The 21,710-nt window shown below is 38.8% G+C and overlaps 1 protein-coding gene across 1 annotated transcript in view; it reads right to left on the reverse strand.

The window, feature by feature from the left end:
- CKAP5 (cytoskeleton associated protein 5) overlaps positions 1-21,710 on the reverse strand; it is a 93,705-nt gene that overhangs the window by 67,014 nt on the left and 4,981 nt on the right. Inside the window, exon 2 of the mRNA XM_004387677.1 lies at positions 2,619-2,712. Within this exon, the coding sequence (XP_004387734.1) occupies positions 2,619-2,675 (57 nt within the window). The 5' untranslated portion in view covers positions 2,676-2,712. The remainder of the gene's footprint in view (positions 1-2,618; positions 2,713-21,710) is intronic.

Genomic DNA, 21,710 nt, shown 5'->3' on the forward strand with positions numbered 1-21,710 from the left:
AAAAGAGACCTGCATAAGTGGAAAAACATACCTTGCTCATGGATAGGAAGACTCAACATTGTGAAAATGTCAATTCTACCCAAAGCAATCTACAGATATAATGCAATCCCGATTCAAATTCCAACGGCAGTTTTTAAGGAGATGGAGCAACAAATCACCAACTTCATATGGAAAGGGAAGAGACTCTGGATAAGTAAAGCATTACTGAAGAAGAAGAACAAAGTGGGAGGCTTCACATTACCTGATTTTAGAACCTATTATACCACCACAGTAGTCAAAACGGCCTGGTACTGGTGCAACAACAGATACACAGACCAATGGGACACAACTGAGAATCCAGATGTAAATTCATCCACCTACAAGCAGCCGATATTTGGCAAAGGCCCAAAGTCCGTTAAATGGGGGAAAAGACGGTCTCTTTAACAAACGGTGCTGGCATAACTGGATATCCATCTGCAAAAAATTGAAACAAGACCCATACCTCACACCACGCACAAAAACTAACTCAAAATGGAGCAAAGATCTAAATATAAAATCTACAACAATAAAGATCATGGATGAAAAAATAGGGACAATGCTAGGAGCCCTAATACATGGCATAAGCAGAATACAAACCTAAGTAACAATGCACAAACACCAGAAGAGAAACTAGATAACTGAGAGTTCCTAAAAATCAAACACTCATGCTCATCAAAAGACTTCACCAAAGAGTAAAAAGACAATTTACAAACTGGGAACAAAATTTTGGCTACGATAAATCCTATCAGGGTCTAATCTCCAAAATCTACACGATACTGCACGACTTCAACAACAAAAAGACAAATAACCCAATTAAAAAACGGGTAAACGATATGAACAAGCACTTCGCCAAAGAAGATGACATTCAGGTGGCTGACACCTGAGTAAATGCTCATGATCATTAGCCATTAGAGAAATGAAAATCAAAACTACAATGAGATACCATCTCACTCCAACAAGGCTAGCATTAATCCAAAAAAATACAAAATAATAAATGTTGGAGAGGTTATGGAGAGACTGGACACTTATACACTGTTGGTGGGAATGTAAAATGGTATAACCACTTTGGAAATCGATTTGGCGCTTCCTTAAAAAGCTAGAAATAGAAGTACCATACCATCTAGCAATCCCAGCCCTTGGAATATATCCTAGAGAAATAAGAGCCATCACATGAATAGACACATGCACACCCATGTTCACTGCAGCACTGTTCACGATAGCAAAAAGATGGAAAGAACCTAGGTGGCCATCAACGGACGAATGGATAAACAAATTATGGTATATTCACACAATGGAATACTACCCAATGATAAAGAACGACGATGAATCTGCGAAACATTTCATAACATGCATGAATCTGGAAGGCATTATGCTGACTGAAATTAGTCAGTTGCAAAAGGACAAATATTTTATGAGACCACTATTATAAGAACTCAAGAAAAGGTTTAAACACAGAAGAAAACATTCTTTGATGGTTACGAGGGTGGGGAGGAAGGAAGAGAGGTATTCACTAACTAGATAGTAGATAAGAATTATCTTAGGTGAAGGGAAGGACGATACACAATACAGGGGAAGTCAGCACCACTGGACTAAACCAAAAGCTAAGAAGTTTCCTGAATACAACCAAATACTTCAAGGGACAGTGTAGCACGGGCAGGGGGTCTGGGGACCATGCTTTCAGGGAACATCTAGGTCAACTGGCATAACAAAGTTTATTAAGAAAATGTTCTGCATCCCTCTTTGGTGAGTGGCATCTGGGGTCTTAAAAGCTAGGGAGTAGCCATCTAAGACGCATCAATTGGTCCCAACCCACCTGGAGCAAAGGAGAATGAAGAACACCAAACACACAAGGAAAATATTAGCCCAAGAGACAGAAAAGGCCACATAAACCAGAGACTCCATCAGCCTGAGACCAGAAGAATTAGATGGTGCCCAGCTACCACCAATGACCGCCCTGACAGGGAACACAACAGAGAGTCCCTGACAGAGCAGGAGAAGAGTGGGGTGCAGAACTCAAATTCTAGTAAAAAGACCAGACTTAGTGGTCTGACTGAGACTGGAGGGACCCCGGAAGACATGGCTCCTGGACTCTCTGTTAGTCTAAAACTAAAACCATTCCTGAAGCCAACTCTTCAGACAAAGATTAGACTATACTCTAAGACATAAAATGATACTCGGGAAGAGTGTGCTTCTTAGCTCAAGTAGATACGTGAGCCTAAATGGGCAGCTCCTGTCCGGAGGCGATATGAGAAGGCAGAAAGGGACAGGAGCTGATTGAATGGACACAGGAAATCCGGGGTAGAAAGGAGGAGTGTGCTGTCACAGTACAGGAAGAACAACTAGGGTCACATAGCAGTGTATGTATAAAGTTTTGTATCAGAAAATCACCTTGAACTGTAAACTTTCAGTTAAAGCACAACAACAAAAAACTAAAACCATTTTTAGAGGTTCAACCTGTTTTTCACTTCATTACTGTATCTCTTTCTTAAGAGTTCTTTACAGAGATTAAGAAAAACTTTTTTTTTTTTTAATTGAGCTAGAAAACCCCAGTGACAAGCCAAGACAGTGACACCAAAATGTGAGTTTGAGAAAAGTCTCACCTTGTGTTCACATTTCTGATCAACCGGCAGTTTCATCCACTCACTGTCATCTCCCATTGTGCTTCCAGTTTCTCTTTAGAATTAAGAGTAGTTCCTGGTCAGAAAAAAACAGACACCTATTAAGTCCAGCAATCAAGTAGTCTCTTAAGACAAATGACTTTTTTGAGATTATTATTTTATCATGCATGCGCCAACAAGAGTAAAAAGCCCATTCTTTGCCATTTAATTCCATTAATAGAACATTAAAAAAAGGTTTATCAAGCTAGAAGGGGCAGACACTTGTTATGGAAAAAAAAAAAATGATGCTTATATATTTTCCCAAATAGGAATTTTTTAGCTATATGAAAAAGCTAGAATAAAACTGAAGAGCTGAGCTACTTAGCTTTTTAAAAGGCCAAGAAAAGAGTTTCACAGAAAGTCACACTTTCAGCTGCTAACCTGAAAATTCCTTTTAGGAAATAATCAACCTGGAAATTATCAATGTTCTCTACCTAAATCAATTATACATGATTCTAGCCAAAATGTGTATATAAACTAGTAAAAACTTAAATCCCCGAACAAACTATTCCCAGATAAACTTTGTATTTAAACCATTTCTTAGTGAGGTTTATAGTCAGTATTTCCAACAAATACATGAAAGACAGATATTCTCCCCATTTTACACAAGCTCACAGAGGTTAAGTAACTTGCCAAAACAAAACCAGTAGGCAGTGGAATCACACTAGGATTCAGTCCTATGCCTTTTCTATCACACCTCGTTTCCCTCCCATCAAAATGAGGGAAATATCCTTAGGAAAGATGTATATTCAAATAAACATTGAATTCTAAAAGTTTAAAAGAATAAGTAGAGCTTTCACTTATTAAGATTTCTCTCCAAAATCCTCAGAACCCATGTGAAATAACAGTAGTGTGTTTTAGAGTAGGGGCCAAACTTTAATAGAAAATCAGCAGGAACTGTAATACAACAATGGTGGGAGTTAAAACAGTACAACAGTTTGGGAACATTTATGGCATTATCTACGTTAAACATGCACACATCTTGTACATGACCTAAACTGAAGATGCACACACCACCCAGCAACTATAAATGATCACCAGAAATCGATGCCAAGCTCATAGCCACACTGTTCATAAGCAACGTTTGAAAACAACTCCCAAGTTCATCAAAAGGAAAATGAACAAATAGTGGTATATTGAGAGCACAGTATCAAACAGCAGCGAAAATAAATGAACTATGTAGTGCTTCTCAAACACTATGTGGTGAAGGACCAATCTTTTTAAAAATAATTTTCAACCCATTGTGCGCTGATACGTGTATAAAATACAAGAACAATTAATTACTAGATCTATGTATTTAAAAAGTATACCAGATGATTCTAATGTGCAGCCAGGATTAAAAACCTCTGAAGTTACTTTCTCGGCAAAAGTTTAAGCTACAAAAGTATTCTTTCCTATCTGACTTGTTTTTCAAAAAGGAAAACTTTTAAAACATTCTCCAAGCAAGAGAATGTAAACAACACTTGATTGTTGTTTTCATATGAGTTCACTGGGATATTTTCTTTTTTTCCTGTTGGTTCTATTCTCCTTTCAGAAACATGAAGAAAAAGGCTAACCATGCTAACTCCCTTACATAAAATGTAGATGCCATTGGGTTATATTTTCTGAAATAGTATCTGCTACTTTATAAAAAATCATTGTTTATGATTTTGCTTCTTTCTTTTCAAAGGAAAGGCCTGCTTCATACCAAAACTTCCCACAGCCACTGAAATAACAGATGCAGTGTCTGTGTGTACATGTGACACTGGGGCTTCTTGGTCTGTCTTTGTGTTTGCCTTTTTCTAGGATTGATAACTAAGAAAAGGCCCTCTCCATTAATTTTCCCCATAATTATTTTAATTTAAAATTAATTTTAGAATTTAATTTTTTGGCATACACAAGAAAATATATGCAATGTATGTCAGTTATGAAGTAATTACAAAAAAACTGACACACGTCAAACCCACTCCAATCTAAGGATTGGAATACTAACAATACTATTACTGCATCTGTGTTTCTTTCCTACCCTATCCTTCTTCCCACAGAATAAACTTTCCTAAAGTTTTTTAGTTTATGCCATAGTCATATATCTCTAAAACTAAAATTAGCTGTGGTTGTTTATGAGCTTTAGGAAAATGTTACACTGTAGTTTTTAAAAATAATTTATTTTATTTTTGTTGTTGAGAATATACACAGCAGAATTTACACCAATTCAACAACTTCTACATGTACAATTCAGTGACATATTGATTACTTTCTTTGAGTTGTGCAACCATTCTCGCCCTCCTTTTCTGAACTGCTTCTCACACTCCTTTTCTGAACTATTCCTCCCCCATTAACATAAACTCACTGCCGCCTAAGTTTCTTAACTAATCTTCTGAGCTGCTGTTGTCAATTTGATCCCATACACACAGACCTTAAAAGAGCACAATGCTCAAGGCAGTCATTCTTTACTAGTTAAGCTAAACTATCGTTTGGTTTTAAGAAGAGTTCAGGGGATGTTTTTGGTTTAAGGTTTAAAGATTATCTCACTGGTTCATCTAGGCTCCACAGCTCCAGAAAATCTGAATTCCATGAGACTTTGAAACTTTCTGCATTCTCCCCTTTTTGATCAGGATTCTTCTACAGGATCTTTGATCAAAGTGTTCAGTAACGGTAGCCCGGCATCATCCAGCTCTTCTGGTCTCATGGCAAAGAAGGCAGTTGTTCATGGAGGCAATTAGCCACACATTCCATTTCCTCCTCCTAGTCCTAACTCTCCTTCTTCCTCTGTTTCTCCAGGCAAATAGAGACCGCCTGCAAGCTTTTAAGACCCCAGGCACTACACAACAAACTGGGAGGTAGAACAGAAGCACTAAACATGATATTAGGTCAATTAACTGGGATGTCCCATGAAACTATAACCTTAAATCTCCAAACCAAGGAACCAACCCCATGAGGTGTTTGGTTGTATATAAGCAGCCTCAGTAGCCACTCTTTTTTTTTTTGCCATTTTGTAACCATATCACACAACTTTTGCCAATTCATCTTTTTACAGGTATACAATTTACTGACAGCAATTACATTAACTGGCTGTGCAACCCTACCCTTAATCAGTGCAATTTTTCCATCACTGCAAACCCAAACTAAGTACTCCATAAGCAATAACCCTCCCTTTCCCCCTCCTTCCTGTCCCTGGTAACCACTAATAAACTTTAGTCTCTACACATTTGCCTTTTCTTGTCTTTTTATATTAAGCGAAGTCACACAATATTTGTCCTTTTGTGATTGACTTATTTCACTCAGCATAATGTCTTCAAACTCCATCCATACTGTAGTATGTATCAAGACTTCATTTCTCTTACTTAGATTCCACTGTATGTATGTACCACGTTTTGTTTATGCATTCATCTGTTGATGGGCATTTTGGTTGTTTCCACCTTTTGGGTATTGTAAATAGTGCTGCAATGAACGCTGGTGTACAAGTTATCTGTTTGAGTCTCTGCTTTGAAGTGTAGAAGCAGAATTGATGGGTCATATGGTTGTTCTATTTTTAGTTTTTTAAGGAACCACCACACAGTTTTCTATAACTGGTGTACCTTTTTGCATTCCTACCAGCAATGGATAAGGGTTCCAATTTCCCCACATCCTCTGTTTGCAGTCTTTTGTAACTTGCTTTTTTCACTCAGTACTTTCTTTGTAAAATCCATCCATGTGATGTACAAGTTATGGAAGACTTTACCCCAAAGGTAAAAGGGGATTCTTAAGGATTCTAAGGAGGAAAATTACTTGATATGCTATCAAACTTGTATCTCTTGAAGATCATGTAAAGAATGGCTTGGAAGGTAGTAACACTGTTGGGAAACCAGACAGAAGGTTATGAAAAGAGCCTAAATGAAAGATGTACTTAAGGGTAGCAGCAATGCACATGGAGAAAAGTGGATGTATTTCAGAGATACAAGGAGGTAAAAGAAATGAGTGTCCTTACTGAGTGAATGTAGAAAGGTGTTAAGTGAGGGACAGTTATGAAGTTTTGGACAACCTGAGTTTGAGATGCATACTAGGCAAGTGCAGTTGGAGATTAAAACCTGGAGCTCAACAGGGAGCTCTGGTCTGGAGATAAAGATTTAGCAGTTATCAGTAGGCAGATGTAATTAAAACCAAGGGAGTAGATGAAAGCACTGAGGGAGAGTGTACAGCGAGAAAAGGAACCAGGGCATGGGCCTTCCAGTTCACCATGTACACTGCCTGACACATATAAAGATTAATAAATGCTTGTTGGGGAAGGAAAAAAAAAGGCAATAATCCAAAAAGCGTAACAGTCTCATCAAATTTGAGTTTCTGCTATTTGACAAATTTTTTATTACCTCTGTTTACACCTACTAATCTAAATTTAACAAAAAGAAAAATGAATTCTGTATCTACAAAACCACCATTAACTTAAGGTGAGATGCTGGGCAAGTTACTTAGGTGAATGTACATTGCTCCAGTGTGCTCATATATAAAGTGGGGATAACAGTATCTACCTTAGAGGGCTGTGTGTGGATTAAATGAGTTAGAAGGGTAAAATTCTTAGATTAGGTACTTGGCATTCTGGAAATTGCTCAATAAATGTTAGCAATTTATTGTTATCCACAGTATTTGGCATTCTCAATTAGAAAATGTTTATTTCATTTATAAATTATAGTTGACTTTATTTTGGAATTTTATAGGATTAAAAAAGCAAATACAATACTAATACCAAAACATAATTTAGTTACACATTTTACTCATAACAGTTGAAAATACAATACTCATTAATACAAGATATAAATTAAAAACTTGAAAAACTGTTGCCGTCGAAAGAGTATAAAATATACTATACATATATAATATACAGATCTCTTATAATTTTATTATAGTCACTTTGCCTTCTTTACTTTTATTTATGCACTGACCAAATAAAGAACTGATACCATAGGAAGTTTTTTACTCCTCTTGGTCTAGTTAATAGTTGGGGACAAGACCCTGTATCTCTCTCTTGCTCCTTCAAATACTAAAATAGAATTAACACCATTTACCTTCCATTTTGTCTTGGTCTACAAAAGAGGTTCTTTTTTTTTTTTTGTGCCACAGACCCCTTGACAGTCAGGTGAAATCTAGAGAATAATGCATTTTTTAAAATACATAAGATTACAGAAAACTAGTATGTTGAAATACAGCTATCAAAATATTTTAAAATGTGAATAATCCTTTGGAGTCCTGGTGGAGCAGTGCTTAAGAGCTTGGCTGCTAACCAAAACGTCGGCAGTTCGAATCTACCAGCTGCTCCTTGGAAATCCTATGGGGCAGTTCTATTCATTATGTAATTCACTAAAATATGAAAAGCAAACAAGACTATATGTAAAAAACAAGTTTATTTGCCCCCTGAGGACATAGGTAACTTAGAGAAATTTAAAATATAGTTAGGAAGGAGAATCATCCCTCATCAGTAGTTGTCTAATAATTAAGCCTAATTAGCTTCCTGGACCTTAAAACACTGTATAAGTACCCTTGGATAAGACAGAAATGACCACAGTTTTAATTGTGATTTTGGATTATCCATGCTTGGCAATCCTTATTCTGTTAAGAGTTGACTCTACCAGTTGAAAAGGAAACTCTTTCCTTGAGATTAACCAAAGAATAAAGGGTGGTAGACTATGATCTCTATGACTCGTAATAGTTCTAAATTTGACTATAACTACTCAAAAAAAATTTTGGGGGGGGTTATTAAATCAGTTGTTTGGAACTTAAAAACTCTGTTTTTACAAGCAAATTTTAACTAACAATTATCACAAAGGAAGGTAAAGACCTTGGGAGCATACAGAATATTCAGGAAGTAATGAAGAGAAACCTCCAAGTATAAAATGGAATATGTGCAGAATGAAACATCGCAATTTCATAAAAGTCCATAAAGTTAGAGCCTAAATGATCTCTTTAGAGAAATGTAGTAGTGTTTTCAATATTTACAGCAAATTAAAACCAAACTAACACTTGTAATAGCCCAAAAGCAGAAACAACCCAAATATCATCAACTGATGAATGGAGAAATGTAGTCTATTCATACAATGGAATATTATTTAACAATAAAAAGAGATGAATTACTGATACACACTACAACATGAATGAACCCTGAAAACACCACGCTAAGCAAAAGAAGCTAGTCACAAAGGACCACATGTTGTATGATTCCATTTATATGAAATGCCCAGAATAGGCAAGTCCATGTATATGAAATGCCCAGAATAGGCAAGTCAATAGAGACAGAAAGTAGATTACTGTTTGCCTAGGCTGAGGATAGATAGGTGATTGGGGACTTGGCGGTTGATGGCTAAGGGGTGTGGAATTTCTTTTGGGGATAAAAATGTTCTAAAGTTGATTGTGGTAATGGCTGCACAAATCTGTGAATATACTAAAAGCTATTGCATTGCATACTTTAAATGGGTAAATGGTATGATATGTGAATTATATCTCAACAAAAAAAATTTTTTTTAAACCAAACTAACCAAGTTTACTAACAAAAGTCCTTAGGAGATAAGAATGGTTTGTTAAAGCTACCAATCATTTACATGTTAGTGGGTTGGCTGTAAAGGTTTCTAATAATGAGATCTAATTAGGATTACTCCATTTCAGTTTTTACCTAAGGCATTCATTCACTAAATTTCCCTACGGCCAAACCTTGATGTCCTCAAGTTCACAGTAGTACAAATAAGATATGCAAATAAATAATCCTAATATGAAACAGTATGTGGAAAGTGCCATAAGCAAGGAACAAATAAGGGTTATCAGAGTTCAAAGACGGAATTATCACCAGTGAGTGAAGGACGGTCAGAAGGATGGCATTTGACCTCAGTAATGAATGGCAGGTGGGATTTTTCAAAAGACCAAGGGTGAAATTCCTGACAAGGATATTCCTGACTGAGGAGACAGAAAGGCAAAGTCTTCGAAGTAGGAAAGTACTGAGCATGTTTAGGGAACAACGAATGGCTCAAACGGAGTGTAGGATCAAAATGATAGACTAGGGTCAGGTCATGGAGTCTTGAATATTAAGCTAAAGAGCAGGAGATGCTGATGAATTGAAGCAGGGAAGTGACACGACATCTACTTTTAGAAAGACAAATCGACGTAGAATGAATTAGCGGGGACAAAAAAAAAATAGAGATGTAATAGGAAATTATTTCAGTACTCATGGACTAAGAGTTGGAACTAGGGTCTTGGCAGCAGCAATGGAAAGGGTAGGCTAGGGAGACTGATGGGATTCACATTAAACAGGCAGATCAGTAAGCCTTAGCAACCATTAATGTGGGAGTAGGATACAGAGTCAAGATGTCTCCAGCCTAGGTGACCAGGAAAATAAAGATGTCAATCACAGAAAAGCATGTCAGAAGGAGGTTCTGGGTTGTTTGTTTTTAGAGAGTGAAAAGGAATATGATGAGTTCGGTTTTAGACTTGAGAAATATGATCTTCAAGTGGTTGGAAAGGTGACACTGGTGATGAACAGAGGGGTCTGGACTTGATAAACATAGACTAACAAACCAAGTTTTTACCACATAGCAGGGTTTGATGCCTTAAGAGTGAATACAATTGTCAACAAAGAGAAACATTAATGAAATTGAACTATGTATGATGCCTGCAATGGTTCATTCCATTTTATCTCTACAACAAGTATTCAGAAATTTCAAATTATTCAGAGCTCTCATAAGGTTTGACCCTAGTCTAAAACAGAGGCAAAGGCAAGGAGAGCAGCAAAAATAAATCTGTTCTACAGAAATATTATAATCTTACACCGTTGTTTTATCTAAAAATGTCTTCCAAAGAGCTCAAATAGTCTATTGTTGATGAAAAAGGTTTAGATGTAATTGTTTATTTTTAGATCCCAGGTTAAGAAATGTTTTCAAGGTTATACATAAAGGCAGAACTTAGGATAAATTCCAAACTGTCTGAATTTCTTAGTTCAGTATTCAAATAAATAAATTACCTATTAAATATCCATTATACATTATCATAGACTGTAGACCCCAATGATCCATGCATTTCCTAAGTCATCAACTAGCTAAAAGTAAGGCAAAGAGGTTAAGTAATGAGAAATTGTAGAGCTGGACCTAGAACCTATGTTTCAAGTCTACCTCTCAGTCTACCACTCTTCCCCACCACCCAAGGGTCCAAGTGTGATGATAGATAATCACAGAACTACTAAACAGATTAGTTTAGCCTTCTACCTGGAAAAGACGCTATGGCAGTGCAACTGTTTTTCTGGAAAACTCCCAAGCTCTTGACCTACAAAAACTCTTCACTACCATAATACAAGGGATCTGGACTTGATTACCATTCCTGGACTCTCACTTCTGGCTCAGGAGATGCTACTGCAGAGGCACAGAACAAGTTTGAGGAAAATTTCTGCTCACTACAGGAATAATCCCTTTGCATAGCCAATGAGGTGTATGATAGGCTCAGCAAAGCTAAAACAGAATGCAGGTACGTGCCCAGAAATCTTAAATCATGTCTAGGAAGGACCTGGATTAAAGAAGCATAACAATTATGTAACTGTCAAGAGAATATTTAAGATTTTTATTACTTGGCCAAGGCTATCAGCTGACAGCAAAAATGACAAGACTTTCCCTCTAATGTAAAAAACCACACTGCTTCTAGGCATTTCCCATTAGCAAGGACAAGTGATATCCTCTTATTAGAGCATTCTCCATTATCAGGAGGCCAGAAATCTGTACGCTTCTCTAGCAGATTATCTCAACAAACTTGAATGTGCTTGTGGTCCTAGTCCTGGGATGGCAGCCTCCCACAATTCCTTCAGAGAGAGGAAGGGTAGAGAGAGCTGTCTCTTTCACATCATGCAATTCATATCAGCAGGAAAGAAGGTTAACTGGACTCTTCCTAATAGATGATCACTGGCAATGTCTCCAAAAAGGGGACTCGACACCAACACAGGCCTCTAGGGAGATGGAAATCTAAACCCGGCTGTGAATTAGGTCGACTTTGCGAGTTACTGCTCAATTGTACCAAGGTGACTGAAAATCTAATGCTTACTCATCCTGAAGCTACCCAGGTCTCCAAATCCTAGGATAAGGACCCAAGGCCCAGGGCACTAGATTCAGCTCCACCCATTCAAAAGCTCAACTGAGTAATTCTCTGGTAAAAGCAACCCTCTCCTCACCCCAAGTGGGAACCAGGCTGAGACAAAGCCAGGCAGTGGGTACCACTCAAATACTGCATACTCAAACAAGCACCCTAGGGCCAGCCATGGTCACCACCCAGAAGTAGAGCAGATGTCCCAGGCTTTCGCTCACTGCAGCCGGCATTGTTTACGCTCTTGCGCTGCCTTAGCCTCTGACAGGCCAGGAAAGTCCCCTGTACTGTCCACCAGGACTTCCAGCACTGCACGGGATGCCTGACCCCCCTTGGCCCGCAGTTTGACACTTACGCTCCCAGGCAGGGAGGGGTCAGGGGCCCTAAGGTCCGAGCAGGATCAGCAGGAATACTGGCCGGGCGGCGGGCGGCGGCGGCATTGGTTCTGCGGGGCTGCTGGGAAACGCCTCCTCCGGGGGCGGGGCCCAGAGCGCTGCTGTCAGAGTACCCGCCTCACCCTCGGCCCTTCTCCCCACACACACTGAAGGCTTAAAGGGGCCACACTGTACTTCGCCCAGGGGTTGGTAGACCTCAGGGTGCTGCTTCCGGCCCAGGGGGTTTCCAAGGCAAGAGGCAAATGAAGGACCAACGGGAAAGTCTCTACCACGGCTGGATGGTTTTATTTTATTTTTGGTGATAACATAGGTAATGTTCCAGAAACAAAGGAGATGACCAGTGCCCACTATCACAATCCTAATCCCTCCTCCAATGAGGAAAAATCACTTCTAGAAATAACCAAAGCATCAGGGTAAATTTCTATAGCCTCCATTATGTAAACCACTTACTCCATTAACCTCTCTCAGACCTGAGCAATTACAGCAGTTTTCAAATGGCAACTCAAAAGGTCCAGGAAATAATTCTGGTGGCCTGCACTGTTCTCTATCACCCTTTCACTGGCTTCCTTCTCTACTCTACAACACTGTTTCAGACAATAATAGAAAATGAGTAGAAAGGTCATAGGCAGCAAAATAGAAAAGTAACATTCCCCCTCTGTGAGCAAAGAGTCCCTCGGTGGCGCAAACAGTTAAGCGCTGGGCTACTAAGCAAAAGGCTGGCAGTTCAAACCCACCCAGAGGCACTTCAGAAGGCCTGATGATCTGCTTCCAAAAGGTCACAGCCATGAAAACTCTATGGAGCAAAGTTCTATTTTGACACACATGGGTCGCCATGAGTTGGAACCGACTTGACGGTTTGGTTTGGTTTCTGTGAGTAAAATGTGATCTTTTAAAAATTGGCCAGGAATTCACTACAAGTCTATGTAGGCAAAGAAATCTTGTATGCAAATACAACTGAGATGCACAGTCATCTATTTTAAGATGAAGAGTCCTTGAGTAAATTATAGGAGACACTTGATCTCCGAGATCTCTACAGGTTTTAATTCTTCTTATAGGAAGAATTTTTCTCAATCTCAACTTCCAAGGTTTGACTGTATTTTCTGTCTCCATCACACTGCAGGAGATTTAAGTACTATTAAGCCTGTACTCTTCCATCTAATCCAGATGAATATAAACAGGTCTTACTAAAACTTCAGGAGTCCCTGGCCAGTACAAATGGTTTACACACTTGGCAGCTAACCAAAGGTTGGTGGTTCAAGTCTACCCAGAGAAGCCTCAGAAGAAAGGTCTGCTGGCTGATCTACTGCTGAAAAATCAGCCACTGAAATCCTATGGAGCACAGTTCTACTTATGAGGTCATCCATCACGTGTCAATAGACTCCACGGCAACTGGCTTTTTTTTTTTTTTTCTCCCATTAAAGCTTCAAGCCATTGTGTAGACCAGTATGGAAATCAACTAGTGAGGCTAAAGACCGTAAGTACCCTAACATCTCTGATCCCCAACAGGGGTTCAAGTAGAAATTTAGATTCCAAAGAACAGGAAGACTGCTCTACTAGGGAGCAGCCCCAGGTCACCCTTATTCTGAAGGTCACCATGAGTTGGAATCAACTCAATGGTAATGGGTTTGGTTTTTTGGTTTTAGAGAATTCTAGGCTAAGGCTGCCACAAAGAGAAACTGATTATGACTAAACAGTCTTGATTTTGAACTGCCCCAAGAATCTCATTCTAAAGCGTTTTTGACTGTGAATGATACTTTTGAATTAGGTTATTAAGACCTCCTTTTCATTATATCCTTTGACTGTGAATGATACTTTTTGAATTAGGTTATTAAGACCTCCTTTTCATTATATCCCCAAACGTACCACACTGTTGTTTAGATAATAGCTTGCAGATCAGCCTTCCTTACTAGACTGTAAATGTCTCAAGGACAAGGGCCGGAATGTATCTTAATCATCTTTGTCTCCCAGTGTGTGATACAGAATAAGTGCTTAATAAATATTTATCACAAAAGTATGATCAACACTTTCTGTTAATAGCATTCCAGGGCAGTATACATAGTCCTGTTGTACACAGGGGCGCTATGAGTTGGAACCACCCCAACAGCACCTAACAACAACAGTGACACAGGAGCCCAGATAACCTCAATAAGCATAGCACAGTGAGTAGATGTGCGCATGTACACACACAACTGGATAATAATAACCCAGTGTTGTGCTAATTAATGAATTAAAAATTAGAGAAAAAAAAAACCAGTGATTCTACAGCTCAGTCTCAGACATCAGAATTCAAGATTACTATTACTGGGATTTCTATCTTTTGTCCACTAACGCATAAAAGAAAAAATCTGTTTCCGTCGAGTTGATTCCGACTCATAGCAACCCTATAGGACAGAGCAGAACTGCCCCATAGGGTTTCCAAGGAGTGGCTGGTGGATTCAAACCACTGACCTTTTGGTTAGCAGCCGTAGCTCTCGAGAAACCTTATGCCACCAGGGCTCCTCCCCGAATGCATAGACATTTTAAATAAATATTCCTGAATAATTCTTGGATTTCTTACCAAATGTAACAGTCCAAACATAGCCCATTTTACTTTGGTTATTGCTTCCTTTTCTTTCCTATAACATGATGAGATTAAACTGGATATTCAACATAATTCAACAAGTTGTCTGGTAGTAGTATTCTCTTCAACATGCCTGCAGTGCAATGTATTACTTAATATGGCCCTTCTAGCCATAGTCTGGAGCCCTGGTGGTGCAGTGATTAAGAGCTCAGCTGCTAATCAAAAGGTCAGCAGTTTGAATCCATCAGCTGCTTCCTGGAAACCCTATGGGGCAGTTCTACTCTGTCCTATTGGGTCCTATGAGTCAGAATCAACTTCACAGCAACAGATTTAGTTTTTTTGGTTTAGCCATGGTCTTAGTAACTCCCACCAAATGACTGGGTGGGACTATGTAAATGCGGTGCTTGTGGTCCATCAAAGGGATTGGACAGCTTGCTAATAATGTAAATAAGGTACATGGCATCCTTGTGTGGGTGGAACCATGCAAAGAAGGTGTATGGAACTCTAACAAGGGGATTGGTCAGTTTTGCCATACTGCTAGGCTTAAAATGAGCTATCCCAGAGGCAAGAAAGGAGGATCTCACCATGATCAAGAAAGAGCCAAGAGTAGAGCACGTCCTTTGGACCTGGGATCCCTGTGCTGAGAAGCTCCTGGAACCAGGAGACTGAGAGAGAGAGAGAGAGCTGTAACACTGAAGATAGCAAGAAGCAGCAACAGATAAATGGCAGCAGAGGCAGGAGACTGGCAGGAGATGGCACAGTGAACTTCCTAGCCCACGGAGCAAGAAAGCTGAGTGCCTTCGGGCAGCAGACTTGCTGGCAGAATGCGGTGCCTCTGGGCACTTAGTGGAACTAGGTTTGCTAACCCACGGAGCTAGAACGGAGTGCCTTAGGCTCACTAGTAGAGTGGGGTACCTCTGGGTACCTGTCAGCACAGCTAAAAGAGCTTCGCAACACTTGCCCAAGCAGGGCAGAGGCCAGGCCGAAGGCCGGAGAGAGACCTGCCTGTGGGCACAGCCAAGAGGCTGTCTGTTCTGACTGAAGAACCCTATCCTGAGCATTCCCGAACCTGAATTGTAACCTGTTACTTCCCTAATAAACCCCGTAACTGTGAGTATAGTCTGTGAGTTCTGTGTGGCCATTGCAATGAATTATCAAACCCAGCAGAGAAGTAGAGAGTGCCATGGGAGGGATAATTGGTGTCAGAATCGGTAAAAAGTTTGGAGAGAGGAGGTATGTCTGACCTCCGCCTCATAGGAATCAGCCTTAGACTATGGATCTTGATTCTCCTTCCCCCTTATGTAGATGAGGAGGCCAGAGGCCCCTGTCATGTCATTTTTACAATGGCAAAATGAAAACTGTTTAGAAAATGATTTAGTAAATATTACATATGCATATGGATAAAAACTGAAAGAGAACATGGGAAAAAGAATAACATGTAGTAGGAACGACTGCCTCTTGATCTATGTACAGTTTCCTCATGAGCACAATTAAGTGTTCTGGAATTCCCATTCTTTGCAATGTTATCCATAATTTGTTATGATCCACACAGTCAAAAGCCTTCACATAGTCAATAAAACACAGGTAAACATCTTTCTGGTATTCTCTGCTTTCAGCCAGGATCCATCTGACATCAGCAATGATATCTCTTGTTCTATGTCCTCTTCTGAATCTGACTTGAATTTCTAGCAATTCCCTGTCAATGTACTGCTGCAACTGCTTTCGAATGACCTTCAAAATTTTACTTGCATATGATAATATTGTTCAATAATTTCTGCATTCGGTTGGACCACCTTCCTTTGGAATGGGCACAAATATGGATCTCTTCCAGTCGGTTGGCCAGGTAGCTGTCTTCCAAATTTCTTGGCATAGAACGAGTGAGCACTTCCAGCGTTGCATCCATTTGTTGAAACATCTCAGTTGGTATTCTGTCAATTCTCGGGGCCTTGTTTCTCTCCAATGCCTTCAGTGCAGCTTGGACTTCTTCCTTCAGCACCATTGGTTCTTGATCATATGCTACCTCCTGAAATGGCTGAACATCGAACAGTTCTTTTTGGTACAGTGTGGATTCTTTCCATCCTCTTTTGATGCCTTCTGTGTCGCTCAATTTTTTGCGCATAGAATCCTTCACTATTCCAACTTGAAGCTTGAATTTTTTCTTCAGTTCTTTCAGCTTGAGAAAGCCAAACGTGTTCTTCCCTTTTGGTTTTCTAACTCCAGGTCCTTGCACATTTCATTATAATACTTTACTTTGTCTTCTCGAGCCGTTCTTTGAAATCTTCTGTTCAGCTCTTTTACTTCATTTCTTCCATTCGCTTTAGCTACTCTACATTCAAAAGCAAGTTTCAGAGTCTCTTCTGATCCATTTTGGTCTTTTCTTTCTTTTTAATGACCCTTTGCGTTCTTCATGTATGATATCCTTGATGTCATCCCACAACTTGTCTGGTCTTCGGTCATTAGTGTTGATTGCATCAAATCTATTCTTGAGATGGTCTCTAAATTCAAATGGAATATACTCAAGGTCGTACTTTGGCTCTTGTGGACTTGTTTTAACTTGTGCTGGCATTATAATCATCCAAAGTCATTTAGAGACTTTAGATTGAACTTTTCAGTCCTCTGGTCCAAGAAATGTTTAAATTGGACTAGAACAGTTAGGAGTAAGTCATCTCTGCCTTACTAAAACAAATTGGTTTTTTAGGCCTAAAAACCAAACCCACTGCCATCAAGTCGATTCCAACTCATAGCAACTCTATAGGACAGAACAGAACTGCCTCGTTGGGTTTCCAAGGCTGTAAATCTTTATGGAAGCAGACTGCCACACCTTTCTCCTACAGAACAGCTGGTGGGTTCAAATCACCAACCTTTCAGTTAGCATCAGAGAGCTTTAACCGCTACAAACAATTTATTTCTTTTAATCCTACAGAAAGTAGATTCACCGTTAGTTAAAGAAGCCAAAACATTTGATAATACTCCAGGGCACTGTCCATATTTTGTTTGGAGGACTCTCCCATATTAAAACATTGCTCAAAATTAGCAGGAAGTTTTCAAAGGCTTAAAAACACTTTTACTTACTGTACAGAGATTTCTGATATGGCATTTGATCTTTACTCCCAAAGGAAGCACCCACACTAGTTCTAGACCAGGTTTTCATGAGGTTTGTTTGTTTTTTTTTTTTTTTAAAGGAATGTACACTTATGTGATGGTTAAGGTTGTGTGTCTATTTGGCTGGGCCATGATTCTCAGTGGTTTGGCAGTTATGCAATGATGTAGTTTGGCAGTTATGTAATGATGTAATTTGGCAATTATGTAATTATCCTCCATTATGTGATCTGATGTGATCAGCCCATCAGTTGTACAGGGAGTTTCCCCAGGGGTGTAGCCTGCATCCAATATATATATATGGATGTTCTGGCAAGGCTTGCTTGCTCTGGATCCTGCATCCAGCTCACCATCATCTGACCTCCAGTTCTTGGGACTTGAGCCAGCAGTCTGCCACCTGACCTGCTGATCTTGGGTTCACCAGCCCCTGAAGCTATGAGAGTCAAGAGAAGACTTCAGCCTGACGCTCGACTCACGGACTTGGGATTTGCCAGCCTCTACAACCATATGAGCCATTTCCTTGAGATAACACCCCCCCAAATATATGTATATTCACTTCACTAGTTTTGCTTCTCTACAGAAATCAGCCTAAGACAACTTAAAAAAGGACGAATAGAAAACATGGAACTATGACACTGATAAAATTTCTAAAGGCTACAAATAAGAAAAATCAATCTGCAAGTAGACGAGGACATGAAATGACAGAAACAAGCACTGCAAATAAATACAAAGAAAAAATATTACAGTAAAACTGACTATAGAGTGAGATGTTCTAGATATCTAAATTTGCCAGATATCACAGGTTTATCCCTGAAATACCAATTATTTTATGTAACCTTTTCTCATATAAACCTAAGAAAAAAGTATAAGGTTCCCAATCTTCTTAAACAAAATGTATTTAAAATCATTTAAACTTTCCAGGATAATCCATTTGAATAATCAATGCAGTGATACAAACCCTCAAGGTCACTGTTACAGATGTGTGAAGGACACTTTGCACTAAAACTAAATGGTCCCAATGTGGCTCTTTTGAGCCCCTTCCCCCATATTAAAAAAAATAATAATTTATTGAGGTGAAATTCATATAACATACAATTAACCATTTTAAAAGTAAACAATTTAGTGGCATTTAGCCCATTCACAATGTTGCATAACCACCATCTCTAGCTAGCTGGAAAACATTTTCGTCAACCCAAAAGGAAACCCCATACCCATTAAGCAGTTGTTCCCCACCAGCCCCTAGCAACCACCAATATGTGCCTGTCTCTATGGATTTTTTTTTTTTTTACTGTGGTAAAATAACAAAACACTTGCAATTTAACCATTTTTAAGTGTACAACTCATTGATATTAACTGCATTTACCATGTTGTGCAACCATCACTATGTCGCTATGGATTTACCTATATTAAAACTGTAATTGTAAATACAGCACTTTCCTAAGTTCTGAGTCACCTAGCAAATTCTCACACTGAGGGGGGTAATGGGAACAACCTAAGTGCTATTAACAGATGAATGGATAAACAAAATGTGGTTTATACATACGATGGAATATTACTCAGCCATAAAGATAACTGAAGTCCTAGTACATGCTACATGGATAACTGAACCTTGAAAACATTATGCTGAGTGAAATAAGTCAGACATAAAAGGACAAATATTATATGATCCCACTTAAATGATACCTAGAATAGGCGAATGCACAGAGACAAAAGTTTATTAGTGGTTACCAGGGGCAGCGAGAAGAGAGGTATAAGGAGACTGCTTAAGGGTACTGAGGTTCTGTCTGGGGTGATGAAGAACTTTTGGATATGGACCATGGTAATGGTAGCACAAGGTGAATGTAGTTATGTCGTAATGCCACTGAATTGCATACCTAAAAATGGTTAAAATGATGAACTTTTTGTCATATATATTTTACTACAATAAAATTAAAAAAAAATAATTTAGGAGATGGAGGATCCCAGGAAAGAATGAAAACTGTGACAAAAGAATCTAACTGTATTACAAATGTATGAACAACCTCACTGACGGGTATGTGAAAAGGTGCTAACTAAGTACCTTTGGAAATGAATGGAGTCTGTAAAACTAAAGGCAATAGGAAATGCACATAAGCACTGTACTCTAGTTGATAAAATTGTTTCACACAGGTGTATGGGTTAACAATTCTGACACTGCTATACATGTATACTGGAATTGGACAATTATGTAAATGGATGATAGGAGCCAGGTTTCTCACTGTTGGAGCAGAAATTTATAGATCAGCAAAGGAAAGAGGCTAGAATGATCCATGTGGTAATGGAGTAGTTAGAAACATCAATATGAACTGCATGTTTAACTTAATATAGATACAGATGGCTACATATGGAAATATTATTTATAGATATGGGTATATACATGGGTTAGTATACACACGTATTTCTTTGCTCTATCAGCTAAAAGGCCCTAAAAGATACCCAAGTAGCATAGAGCATACCTGTCACCTAGGTCTTGGTTTCTAATATCATTCTCCAATAAAAGCAACTAGGGCTTCAAGGAGAAATGGCTGATTCTAGGATGGAGCAAGAAACATACAAGATGAGCCTTGTAGTGTCAGAAAGCAACGAGTGTTCAACACACACACACAGAGTACACACTACATATTGATGAGGATATGTCAAAGTGGCACAGGAGTCAACTGAAAGAGTTCCCAATGGCCAAAGCCAGCACAACTTAAGCAAAACAAAATAAAGTAGTATTGAAATATAACCCAAAGTATACAATAAATATCCATCAGTCTATACTGATATAAGTAAATGATTGACTAAATTAGTAGATGAGGACAAAGAGGCAAATCTGCTCTATAAAAAATTCTAAATAAAATTATGGAGATACTCCACCCTCAAGGAAGGGAAGCATAACTCTCCATTCCTTAAGTGCAGGCAGTGCATAGTAAAACATTCTTCCAAACAATACAGTATGTAAAGTTGGGGGCAGAGTAACTTTATAGTGGAGAAACCTGACAAACACTACTTCAGACAGGTAATATAATAAAGGTCAATATAAACAGTCATAAATTATGTTGCTAATACATACTCATAATATGTGATGAAAATGGTACTTTAACTCTGTGATCTTCCTACCCAAAACCCATAACCCCAGCTTAATCTTGAGAAAAACATCAGATAAATTCCCAAGAGGCACTGTGGAAAACAGTTTGGCGGTTTCTCAAAAAGTTGAACATAGAACTATCATATGACCCAGCAATCCCAATCGTAGGTATATACCCAGAAGTGAAAGCAGGAACACAAACTAAAACCTGTACACCAATGTTTGTTGCAGTACTTTTCACAATAGCCAGAAGGTGGAAACAATCAAAATGTCCATCAACAGATGAATGGATAAACAAAATGTGTTACATACATACAATGGAATATTAGTCATAAAGAGAAATGAAGTCTTCATGCATGCCACAATATGGATGAACCTTGAAAACATCATGCTGAGCAAAATAAGATAGTTGCAAAAGGACAAATACTATAGAGCTCACTTATATGAAATAAACAAATATATAGAAACCAAAACTTATTAGTGGTTACTAGGGATGGGCTGGAGAGGGAAAGGAGGTGTTTTTGCTTAGGGGGCATTGAGTTAATGTTAATGGTGGTAGAATAATTTGGAAAAGGATATCTATAATGGTTTCACAACTTAAAGAATGTAATAAATGTCATCAAATTATACATGTAGACATAGTTGAATTAGTGTATGTTTTGTTGTGTATATTTTCACAATTAAAAAAAAAGTCCAATAGAGGGGCATCCTACAATATACCTGATCAAAACTGTCAAGATCACCAAGACCTTCACCGGACTGAGTCCAGTACAGCTAGATGGTGCCCGGCTACCACCGCTGACTGCTCTGACCAGGATCACAACAGAGGGTTCTGG

The sequence above is a fragment of the Trichechus manatus genome, unplaced genomic scaffold (genome assembly GCF_000243295.1).
Source record: "Trichechus manatus latirostris isolate Lorelei unplaced genomic scaffold, TriManLat1.0 scaffold00191, whole genome shotgun sequence".
NCBI lineage: Eukaryota > Metazoa > Chordata > Mammalia > Sirenia > Trichechidae > Trichechus > Trichechus manatus.